The 12276-nt window shown below is 46.7% G+C and overlaps 1 protein-coding gene across 2 annotated transcripts in view; it reads left to right on the forward strand.

Annotated features, from left to right (window-relative positions):
- The window catches only part of SREBF2 (sterol regulatory element binding transcription factor 2), a 36888-nt gene that overhangs the window by 12064 nt on the left and 12548 nt on the right, over nt 1-12276 (forward strand). For both annotated transcript variants that reach the window (XM_019545037.1, XM_019545038.1), the window contains exons 5-14: nt 221-442; nt 2406-2520; nt 2731-2912; nt 3521-3713; nt 4556-4737; nt 5534-5807; nt 7759-7928; nt 8199-8367; nt 8962-9082; nt 10940-11049. In XM_019545037.1, coding sequence (XP_019400582.1) covers nt 221-442; nt 2406-2520; nt 2731-2912; nt 3521-3713; nt 4556-4737; nt 5534-5807; nt 7759-7928; nt 8199-8367; nt 8962-9082; nt 10940-11049 — 1738 coding nt within the window. The remainder of the gene's footprint in view (nt 1-220; nt 443-2405; nt 2521-2730; nt 2913-3520; nt 3714-4555; nt 4738-5533; nt 5808-7758; nt 7929-8198; nt 8368-8961; nt 9083-10939; nt 11050-12276) is intronic.

Raw genomic sequence — 12276 nt, forward strand, 5'->3', positions numbered from 1 at the left:
CTCTGGGTGCGGCCCTCCAGCCAGTTGGCAACCCAATTGACTGCATGGGTATTTACATCACAGCCCCCCAGTTTCTTAATGAGAACAGGGTGAGAGATGGTGTCAAAAGCCTTCCGGAAGTCCAGGAAGACTATATCCACTGCTACCCCTGCATTGTGGTTCATAACTCCTGTCTTCCTCAACTGTAACCAGTAATTCGATGCATGTTCTGTTTTCTTAGACCTTAGTTGGCAGTAATGGGACCATTTTGACCACAATGCCCATGATGATGGGACAGGAAAAGATGCCTATCAAACAGGTGCCAGGTGGTGTCAAGCAACCAGAGCCACCCAAAGAAGGAGAGAGGAGGACAACCCATAACATTATTGAGAAGCGGTATCGGTCGTCTATAAATGACAAGATCATTGAACTGAAGGACCTGGTCATGGGCACAGATGCTAAGGTAAAGAGATGAAACCAGAGGGCAGCAACTGCCCTGAAGGGCACAGAGCCTCTCAGGTGCACATAGCTCTCTTAGGCTAAGTAGCTGGGCAGGGTGGTAACCTGTTCACAACAGTGCCTTCTAATGTCAATCTTTCCCAAGTAGACAAGGGAGAGGTATGCTGGAGGACTTGATGGGACTAGGTAAGTGGCACCCTGCCCTCCAACTTCACCGCTGACTCAGTGTTTCGCTGGTGTGCCAGGGATACTGGGTCTATACATGTGTTTGGGGGGGGGGCAGGGGGGCTCTTTAATTAGAGAGGCTTTGAGATGCTGTAATTAAAGTGCCCTCAGCATCATGTGTATTCAGCATTATGCGCTTCAAAATGGCGGCAGGGATGCTTTAACTGGAGCTTGTTTGAGCTTTAGTTAAAGCACCTGCACTGCCGTTTTGAAATGTGGAACACTGAATACACGTGATGCAGAGGCTGCTGGGGTGTGCCAGTTAACACGCTCCAGCCGACTCGCAGCAAACTTGGTTAATTGAGTCTACTCCAATGCAAGCTAATTAGCACATGTCAGAGCAGAGATCTGTTACGTGTATAGGTGCCCACTGTTGCTGGAAAATAAGATGCAAAGCACTGCTGGAGTTTAAAGATCCCTTGGATGTTTTATATGACAGGGTATATAACAACTCTGGTCAAATCCCAGCTTGGATAATTCCGCCCTGTTTCTGTCATTTCCCCATTAAGACATAGGTTTTTTGCTTCCATTGCTAACTGTTCTCTGCTGTTAAATAGCTGCTTGAACGTGGCTATATTTTAGTGAAGGGCAGATGAAATCTATAAATAGCCTCTGAAGAGCTTGAGGGTGAATGTAGCTATAGAAATGGAAAGCTATTTTTGTATTAATCCAGGCAGTTGGGTTCTGTGTTGCTTTGATTGATGTGGAATACTATTTGTTCAGATATTGAAAGGGCTTATTGTTACCTACAACCTGAGTTCAGGATTGTGCTGTTTGCCAACCTTGCTCTTGTGGATCAGGCAAAACTTGCCATTCCTTTCAGTGGTAGTGAGGTCTTCACCTAATCATTCAGAAAACAGGAAATTGGGGTTCCTTAGTGTTTTGGACTTTGGTGTGCTGCAGAACCCAGGCTTGTTCTTAAGGGAGAGAGATTTTCATTTTCAAGGTGAGGATGGATTCAGGGTCTGAGGTAGGGAGGGTCATGGGAATTGTGCTGGATCACAGAGTGAGCCAGTGGCAGAGAGAAAAATGGTCCTATGAAAAACCCATAGGAGCTTTGTCCTTTGAAGAGAGCTGATTTTCCAGCTACTCTACTCTAATAGATCTTACTTTGTTTCTACTTTTTTAATATTAAATGTGTTTTTTATAGTTCTGTTTCTGTATACAGTGACTTGGCTCCTACTTACAAAGTTGTGAATCTTTTGGGGCACTGTTTCTGCTAAAGATAGAGCTTGTACTTTCAGCAGCTGTGTTGCTGTTCTTGGAGAGCCCTTTCCACATCCTGTATATTCTTGTGGGGGAGAGGATAGGAGTGCTACAGGCAGATGGGCAGCTTGTTAAGTGTAAAGGAGTATACAGGAGTGATCCACTGTGCCAGTTGCCAAAAGAGGGAGATTTGGATTCATTTTTAGCTTTTACAAAGGGGACAAGGCAACAAGCAATACTTCAAATATACTGTAAAAGAAGCAAGATATGTTTGTGCAAGAGGGGGAAGAGCGAGCTTTAAAACGATTAAATCCACCATGGACTCCAGGGCAGTGTTTTCTGGCTGAGTGTGAAGGATCTAGGATTAGCAAAGTGCCCTTCACTTCACTGTATTTCCTCTCAGTTTGTTTTGCTTACATTCCTTATTTTAGGCCAGCATTTGACTTCCACCCAAACGCTTACCCATACTGAGTCCTCATTTTAGCCAAGTTGATTGCTTTTATGAGCTGTTTACCATGCATGTTAATTCCTTGCAGATGCACAAATCCGGAGTACTGAGGAAGGCCATTGATTACATCAAATACCTACAGCAAGTCAACCACAAGCTGAGACAGGAGAACATGGTTCTGAAGCTGGCTAACCAAAAGAACAGTAAGTTGTTTGAGCCAGATAGAACTTGGGTAGACAGAAGGAGAGTGGGTTGCATCTTTCAGTTTCACTGTTAGTGTGGATGGGCATATTTAAATTGCATCAGTGATGGACCATGAACTGAGGGGAGGTAAGGGGGTAAAGCAGAGCAGGCCTGACAGAGGGGGAAAAATAAAATATATGCGTAGCAAATGGAATTTGTGATCTTTGCAGAGCTGTTGAAGGGCATTGACTTGAGCAGTCTGGTGGACACCGATGTGGACCTGAAGATGGATGACTTCAACCAGAACATTCTCATGATGTCTCCCCCAGCATCTGACTCGGGGTCCCAGGCTGGCTTCTCCCCCTATTCCATTGATTCAGAGCCAGGAAGCCCACTCCTGGATGATGCAAAGGTATTGTAGTTTGCAGCCTTAAACAGAAATGGGAGAGGTAATTTACTTTAGGAGTATGTAATGGCCCGGGTGACCGCTGCTGGTTATTCAGGAGCAGCACTAATGGAGCTCTGAGGATCAGAGCTGTGGTGATTTGATGTTGTGTAAGGCAGGGAAGAAAAATGTATAGGGAGGAAGCAGATGTACACAAAAGGATCAAAGATCTTCCTTCTGCCAGGGTTGGGGTGGGTTAATTTGTACCAAGCCCATGAGTAATACCTCTAGCATTAAGCACATCCCTAGCTGTTGCCTACCAAAGCCCTTCATTTGATCTCACAGCAGAAATGGGCCTTCTGAGGACTTGATAAGGGTTAGGGTTTTTGGGGAAGCCAAGTGATGGCCTCAAATGGGGAATCCAAGTGAAGCAAACTGAGAGGGATCAGAGTGAAGTTAAGGCCACTTTTGCTAATCTAGGTCCTTCTTACTCAGCCAGGAGAGGCTGACCTGGAGTCCTTGGTGGATTTAATCAAGTGTTTTAAAGCCCACTCTTCCCCCTGTTGTACATAAACTGTAAAAGAAGAAAGAGATGTATTTGAAGTGTTGCTTGTTGCCTGTTCCCCTTTGTAAAGGTTAAAGACGAACCTGACTCTCCCCCGGTGGCCCTTGGCATGGTGGATCGCTCCCGTATACTTCTTTGTGCCCTCACATTCCTCTGCCTCTCTTTCAACCCACTGACATCCCTCCTGGAGGGTCGAAGGACAGCTGAGTCTGACAGCCCTGTGTATCATGGCTCTGGAAGGAGTGTGCTGACCATCGAGTCAGGTAACCACTTAACTGATCTTGACTGTGCGTTGAGCCTCTTTTTCCCTTAGTACATTGTGAAGGGGGCTACAACACTGCAGTAAAGGATGTGAGAGAGAGACTCAAATGCTCTGACATGACTAGTAACTAGAAACGGAGGTAACAAAATCAGACACTTGTCCATGGTCCTCTATCGTTAGAGCTTGCCAGGGAGTTTTGAAGAAGGCATAAATATATGTAAACTTTCAAAAACAGTGCATTTTACATCTCTGGAAAAATAAGCACTTTTAGTTATGAAAACATGAGATTTGTGAGTCAGTGCAGAAATCCAGGCTTCTATAGGAATAATAGCTCAGCCAGGCAGCCCAGCCTGTGTGGTTTCTAGAGTGTGTTTAGTGTCTTGTTAAATGTGCAATTTTACATGCTTTTTGTAAGATGAGGGTAGGGACCCCTGTAGAAACCTCTTTTCCTGGCTTGCAGTTATGTAGCCTTGATGTTGCTTTGTGCCTTTAATTCTTGAATGCCATTTTTTTTTTCTGTCCTCAAGCATGAATTTGTGAATCATGGAAAATGCCATTTGTTGGTGAAGCTGAAGCCAGATGCACCCTCACATCAGTTCTAGTTTAACTTGGAAGAGTGAGATTTTTTTTTTCACTGCAAGAGCCTAAATCAGAATTTGGCTGAGAAAAATCAATGCTTAATAGCACTTCCCAGTTAGGGCTGAGTCTTTCCAAGACTTGATGCATTGCTGGTTAACTGGAGGGGATTGGGGAGGACACATGTCTAGGACACAGTGAGTTTTTGTTGCTGCTCTTTGTCACGCGTGGTGTCCAGGCTGACTCCCCTGTGTGTTTTCCTGCCAGATTCAGGTGGCTGGTTCGGCTGGATGATGCCTACTTTGATCTTGTGGCTGGTGAATGGTGTCATTGTCCTGAGTGTCTTTATAAAGCTCCTTGTGCACGGGGAACCAGTGACCCGACTGCACTCCCGATCGTCTGTAACCTTTTGGCGCCATCGCAAGCAGGCTGACCTGGACTTGGCAAGGGTAAAGCAACTCCTTGTGGCATAGAGTAAATTCTCGTCCTTCCCTCAAGACTCGTCTGGCGATGCAGATGGATGGGTCCAAAAGCTTTCTTGCCTGGCGCTGAGTGCGGGGGAAAGTAGTATTTATAAGGGTTCATGTTCCTGCTTTGTTACAAATGGAAATCATTTAAAGAAACTGGTACCAGATTGATCTGCCTGGAACATTAGTGTTCATGGTCAGTAAAGCAGGTGTGAGCCTAGATGGCAGTACCGTAAGCCTCCATTGGCTCCTGTTCCTGTGATCTGTCCTGCTCTGCCCTACTACCTATAGGAGAAACAAAAAGAGGGTATTGTGTTTGTTCCATGTAGCACTTGGCCTCTGCTGGGACTGATAACAAAGGGGACAGTTGTGCTGCTTTTTTAGCACAGGTGCTTCTCTCCAGGAACTAGACTAAAGCCTGCCCTCTCGCTTTTTAGAAGCCACTGAAGACCTCTCTTTACAACTTTATGGTGGAAGCAATGTACCGTTTCTAATTGAGAAAATTCAACATTTCTAGCCTGTTTGTCACAGCTGCATTTTCTCCCTAAGGTCCTGTCTCACAGCATCCATTTCAATAGGTGGGAGACTGTGTCTAGCATTCAAAAATGTTAAGGCTGGATGCTCATTTGGTATAAATTTGGCACTGAAATTAAAAAAAATACACTGAGCTCCAAAAGATACAACAAGGTCAGGGGATTGCAGTCTCCAGGGCTGTTAGTACAGTAGCACTCACTAGCCTTAACAGTTTTCCTTTTCCCTTTGTCCCTGGGGTTTGCAGGGGGATTTTGCTGCTGCTGCTTCAAATCTGCAGATCTGCCTGTCAGTGCTGGGCCGTGCATTGCCGACTTCCCGCTTGGACTTGGCCTGTGGCCTGTCCTGGAACGTGATTCGCTACAGTCTCCAGAAGCTGGGATTGGTGCGATGGTTGCTGAAGAGGACTTCTCGGCAACAGCGGGCAAGGGAGGCCACAGCAGGCTTTGAGGATGAGGCCAAGACCAGTGCTCGGGATGCAGCTCTAGCTTATCACAAGCTCCATCAGCTCCACATCACTGGTAAGGCTGGAGTTGCAGAATGACTATATCCTAATACTGCAGAATGAGGAAGCTCAGAATTGCATTCCTTACTGATGTGGGGAGAGCATCTTAGCCTTTACCCCACCCCCAAATCTGTTACTAGCCCTGGGGAGCAGGTCACATCCACACTTAATTTTGCAAGCTGATGACAGAAGGAGGGTGATGCAGAGAAAAGGTCCTGTGAGAGCAACAACTCCTGTGGCAAAGGTAGCTGTGCTCCTGGACTGCTGTGATTGTTGTGGAGCTTGGAAGCCAAGGCACGGCTTGAATTTATAGGTGATGCTAGTGAACCTGGTTAAAGGCCCTGTCTAGATCATGGAGTGGAGATGTGCTTATCTCCTGACCCAGTTGTACCACAGCATAACCAGATCTCCCTTTTCCACTGTTGGCGTGGATGGTCTTCAGAACTCAAGATGCATCTTGTAAGAGTAAGCTATTAGCTGGTGTCCTGGACATATATGAGATGGGTTGCATTTGCCTAAAGGGTCATGTTCTTTCTGTGTAAAAGGTGTTACACCTCTTCAGCTGAACTATTGTATTACCAGCCCTCTGTTAAACAGCTGCTGCATTCCACCCTGTAAGATTTCATAGTAAGTGATCCATATGTATTGGGCTTGACAGATTGGTGCTTTCTGAGGTGTAGGATGCTTTACAAAGCCATTGTCCTCAGTTGCTACAGGATCTAAGATGTTATTGAAAAATAACTTGCTCGATGGTTTTGCTTGCATGGTTGTAGAGAGAACTTGGCCAGAGTAGCCTCATGCTATACTGTCCTGCCAAGTGTCCTGAAGACAGCTTGATGCCTCCTCAGCTGCTAGGTTTATCCCAAGCAGCAGTGAATTGAGGAAAAATTCACAAGTCCTGTTGGTTCTCACTGCTACTAGTGTGGATCCTGAGATGAGGACCACATGTGAATGTGTGAAGTGAAAGCAGGTATCATAGCTAATCACTGGAATGTGAACCTTAACATCCTTGTGATGAGTGGAGCTTTACTGCTTCCTTTAGTAAAACTGTTTGCAGTTTAACAAGTCCCTAATGCTTCCTGACATTCAGCTTTAACTTCCATCTTCCCAGTCTAATTGAAGTAGTTTTGATTTATGCCCCCTTCAAGACCAGGGGTCAGTAACCTCCGTCTTCAAGTGCCATGCTCTGGCATGTGTGCCATTTGCTTGGCAAGTGCATGTTGAGGCAGATGGCAGGGGAGCCATAAAGGGCCTGTCTCAGCCCTTTCCCCACTGTTCACCCCAAGGCGTGCGTGCACCTGCTATTGGCAATGAGCTGGGCCAGGGCTCTGCAGACCCCAGTGCAGCTGCTTGTAGCCTCCGTGCTGCGTGCTGCAAGCAGCTCAGGCTTGCCCAGAGCCCAGGTCAGCTGTGGCAGGCTGCGGTCAGCTGTGGCTGGCTGCAGTCAGCTGCACCAGGGTCCAAGGAGCCCCAGCCTGGCGCGTTGCCAGCGGCAGGTGCATTCATGCCTTGAGGTCAGTGGCAGAGAAGGGGCCAGGACTGCACTACCACAGCAAGGATCAGGCCCCTCATGGCTCCCCCACCATCCTGCCCCTGGTATGCCAACATCTTGTAAGTTGATGTTACGGGTTTTTGGCACTGCCCAAAAACATTGCTGATCCATGTCCTAGACTGTGTTCCCTTCTTTATCCCACTATACAAATATCTGTGCGTTTCCAGACTCTAAAGAAGGCTGGTTATTCTGGTGATGAATATGCAGCAAAACAACTGTCTTGTTTTTTCCATGGCTCTTCTGGCTTCTGTAGAGCTGGGAGGGAGAGACAGGGGAACCATGGAGATGCCTGCAAGGTGTGATCCAGTCTATTGAGAGTTCAGATTGTAACAGGCATTTTTAATTGTAGTTGTCACATCTGTGTTGCATATGTTTGTGCAGAAGGTGAATTCTTTCTATTTCACTCCTGATACAGGTAAACTTACATCCAGTTCGGCTTACTCAGGTCTGCACATGGCCCTGTGTGCTGTGAATCTTGCAGAGTGCGCAGAAGAGAAGATCCCGGCCAACACCATGGCAGAGATCCACCTCACTGCTGCCGTTGGCCTGAAGACTCGCTGTGGTGGCAAACTGGGTTTCCTGGCAGTGAGTGTGTCTCCTTTTCTTTCCTACAGCACTTCCCAGCAGCACTTGGATCAGGGAAGACCTCCAGATCTAGCAGTTGTGGTTCAGCTGGGGGGGCATGTGTAGTGGTCGTTGAACTAATTGGAGCTCCATTCCAATTAGTCCAATGAGTGGGCTTGTAAAGAGCCTTTTTCCTGCACAGGCTGTCACTGTGTGGGACTTGGCATGACGCTTGTATTCCCCTTGTTCCCTTGGCATCGTTCTCACCCTTGGCCTCTCTGTTCTCTGTAGAGTTATTTCTTAAGTCAAGCCCAGAGCCTTTGCATATTGGAGCGGAGCGCCATTCCTGACTCCCTGCGCTGGTTGTGTCATCCGCTAGGACAGAAGTTTTTTGTGGAACGGAGTTGGACCGTGAAGTCAGCTGCAAAGGAGAGTCTGTACTGTACCCAGCGGAACCCTGGTAAGAGACATCCCATCTCTAGGTGCATGACCTAGCACCTCTGGAGAGGGGAATATCTTCCCTTTAACACCAGGGACAGCTTACGGTCCCAGATGTGTCTAATTCCTGGACATCTAATAATGAGGTTCCTCCTGTAGAAACCTGCCTCCATTTGTGACAGCTGAGAGACACTTGGGCTGGGGAGAAGTTTCTTTTGCTTGCTAGCACTGTGCCTGGCTTCAGTGTGCTGTCCCAACTCCATCTTTCTATACTGTCAGAGGGACATGTACCTTCAAGAACTGAGGATATGAAACTCAGAAGGAAGACCATGGTTTCTTTCTATTAAACTGTTGCATCTATTCTGTTACATGGTCAGTGGTATTAACAGTGGGGATCGATTGGGCTGAGGCAGCAAAGGGATCACTAATAGTGAACAAACCAGTGGGTGTGGAGAGGTACTTGGAGTTAGGTCCCTGCACAGTTCGTGAAGAAGCTCTGTTTGGGTGGCTTGTGTATTTCCCCTGTTGTGAAACTGCTTCCACTTCCTGGGTAGATTCCTACTGCAGCATGGCTAGGCTTGTGAGGAGAGCAAGGCTTTTGTTTTCTTTTCTCCAGCTGACCCTATTGCACAGGTCCACCAGGCATTCTGTGAGAACCTGCTGGAGAGAGCTGTGGATGCCCTTGTGAAACCTCAGGCTGGGAAAGGGACTGCGGGGCAGGAGGAGGAGGAGCCCTGGTAAGATTCAGTGCTGTGGTTACTGTTGTTGCAGATGGGGGCAGGGGCCTGGGGGCATTAATGACTGTCAGTCACTTGCCCCAAGTGCTATGAGGGACACATTCAGTTTACATCTTTTAAATCAAGCTTGCCAAAATAAGGAAACTCCCAGGACTGGTGCTCCTGTTGTCAGCAAGGACTGAATTGGTGGGGGTGGGCTTCAGGTCAAAAGTTCATCTGCTTGAATTTGAGGAGGAAATCTTGACTGCAGTGGTCTCAAACAGCAATAGATGAAAACTTGGTTGGCAGTTAGGAAGAATGATTAAGCTTCAAAACAGGCTACCCAGAGAGGATGTGGAATCTCCTTCCTTGGACATAAGGAGCTTGTTAGACAGACACTTGTCTGAAATCAAGTCTTGACTTGTCACCTGAGTCAAGCATGATCCTGCCTCAAGCAGGAGGCTGGACTACATGATCACCCGAGATCCCTTCCAACCCTACTTTCCTGTTGTTGCATCATTCTTGTATTTGCTTTGTCTATATCTGAGTAAAGTGTCTTAAGTTAATATCAAGCCAAGATATAGATGCAGAAACAGAAGAGCATTTGGTTCAAGTTTAAGACCTTGGTCTGTAGAGGCTTCTTCCTCTATCTGAGCGAAATGAAATAAAACCAGATAATTGCCTTTCTTGTGCTCTGAGCTGCAGCTTGTTTTGGGATTGAGCTGTGGATATGCCTGTTCTAGACCTATCAGAAGAATCTCATATAAATCCATATTAATTTTTGCAGAGGCCCCATGGAAAGTAGGTAGGAAGATGCTTCTTCCCCCCCAGACCATTTAAAAAATCGTTTGTTTTTTTTTTTTTAAACTAGTTTTCATTTAGATGTTTAGCTACCTATGTAGTAGTTTTAGGTAGGTGACCAGCAATTTGATGCAGCATATTGAATTATGAGATACTTCTGTGCTGATCAGGGGAAAAGGTTGCAAGATATTGTATACGTTGCACAGATTGTCTAGCTATCTGTGGAAAAGTGTCCCTGTTTCTATAATTGGGAGAGGATCTTTTCAATGCTAGGTCTCCATATTCTTTGTAGCAGGCACAAAAATTACATAAATAGCATTTACTGGTTTCTCTGGCCAAGGCTGTCTTGGACAGGCTTTGTGACTTTGTTCTGTAAGCCACACATGGAAAGAAGCTTAAAATTGACTTGTGAGAATTTTTGCATCTTCTGTCAGCAGGTGTAAGATTCAGAGACTGCTGCTAGTCTTCTCACATATCATTTGTAAAATGAAGAGTGCTAATTAAAAAGTTAATGAACATTCCCTTTCCTTCTGACATTGCTCATTCCATGCGTTAATCCTCTTTTCAGTTTGCTCAAACTAGTCCTTTCTATAATGTTGTTTGGCTTTTTTAGGCTTCTTTGTAGCTCTGATTATTATTATTATTTCCCCTCCTTCCCCCTGTTTTCTGACCTTTGGGGTAGTTCTGGTAGAGTCATGGCTGCTGCTATGCTAGGATGGCATGGTTGATAGTCCAGAGCTCACAAGTTTGAGGCCACAATAGAAGCACTCATGGCGTGGTCCTGTCAGATTTCAGTGAATCTCTGAATTCTGCTAAATACTTTGTTACAAGGATGCAAAAAAGGAAAGGGAAGCAGGTAGCACTTTCCATAGGCTGAGCACCAGGATCCATGTAAGTGTAAGAGCTTCTAGGACCTTCCTGTTCCAAGCAAGTCCTGCATGTGGCTACTACTGAGCCAGCCTATGCTTTGCTGGGTTAAGGGGTAGTTGCTCCACTGTAAAGTAATAACTTGGGCTGCTCATCCAGAGCTGCCTCTTTATTTGTAACCTAATGGAGTCTGTCTTGTTTGACTTTCAGTGAGTTTACCAGTGCTATGGAATACTTGAAATTACTCAACTCTTTTGTGGACTCTATAGGAAGTGGGGCCCCACCTTTTGCCAGCGGTTCTGTGTTGAAGTCAACCTTGGGTAAGTCTCGTAGACCTGAACCTTGTTGAGCACTGGGAAGTAACTCTTATAGGGAGGGTCCCACATTCCTATAGCACCTTTCGTCTTAGGGGTTTGCAGACAAGGGAGGTGTTCTCTTCCAGCTGTATTGCCATGTGGCACCTTCTTAGATTAGACATACCAGTCTAACGGCTCATAACAGGGTTCAGTGGCAGTTCAGGACAGGAAGTGAAGGAACTTATGAGTGGTAATTTAGGCAGGTGGGTTAGGCTGCAGTGGCTGTTTATCTTTCAGTAGTGTCCAGAATGTATTGGGTACTTCACGGACATGTGTAGGAAGACTGCTGTTGCACCTAGCGGTTGCAGGATGAGGCAGAGAGGCACAGCATATAACAAAAATGTCTGCAGGAGGCACCTTGCTGTTTCAGAAGAGGGTGTTAGCATATGGAAGACAGCCTGCTTCAGAAGACTTTGTGCCTTCCAGAAAAAGAAGTGTTTAGGATTATAATTAGTTGAGTTGGAAATGGGTCGGGAGAGCAGATGCCACACCCTCAGGGTTTGCCTGGGATTGGATGGGACTCCATCCAGGGAACATTAGGTAACTGAGGAAGTGATGGTGGTGATTAAGTAAAATGTGTTTTGAGTCTGTGGGAGCTGATGAGCAAGCATGGTGTGTGTTGTGGGAGCTGCTTGTTTCATAGTTAGTAGGGTCAGAAGGGACCTGAGCAGCTCATTAAGTCCGACCCCCTGCCATGGCAGGAAAGAGTACTGGGATCGAACGACCCCAGGAAGGTGATTGTCAAGCCTTGTCTTAAAGACCCCCAGGGTAGGAGCCAGCACCACTTCATTTGGAAGTTAGTTCCAGATCCTAGCTGCCCTGATCGTGAAGTAGCGCCTCCTGCTGTCTAATCTGAATTTACCCTCTGCCAGCTTGTGACCGTTATTTCTAGTCACTCCTGGTGGTGCTTGGGGAAACAGGGACTCCCCCAATGCCTGCTGGTGCCCTCTGACTAGTCTGTAACATGCCACAAGATCCCCCCTCAGCCTTCTCTTGTGGAGGCTGAACAAGTTCAGGTCCCTTAGCCTGTCCTCGTAAGGCCTGCCCTGCTGCCCCCTGATCATGCGAGTGGCCCTCCTCTGGACCCTCTCTATGTTGTCCACATCCCTCTCGAAGTGTGGCCCCCAGAACTGGACGCAATACTCCAGCTGCGGCCTGACCAGTGCCGCATAGAGGGGGAGGATCACCTCC

The sequence above is a fragment of the Crocodylus porosus genome, unplaced genomic scaffold (assembly GCF_001723895.1).
Source record: "Crocodylus porosus isolate Cpor-Errol unplaced genomic scaffold, CroPor_comp1, whole genome shotgun sequence".
NCBI lineage: Eukaryota > Metazoa > Chordata > Crocodylia > Crocodylidae > Crocodylus > Crocodylus porosus.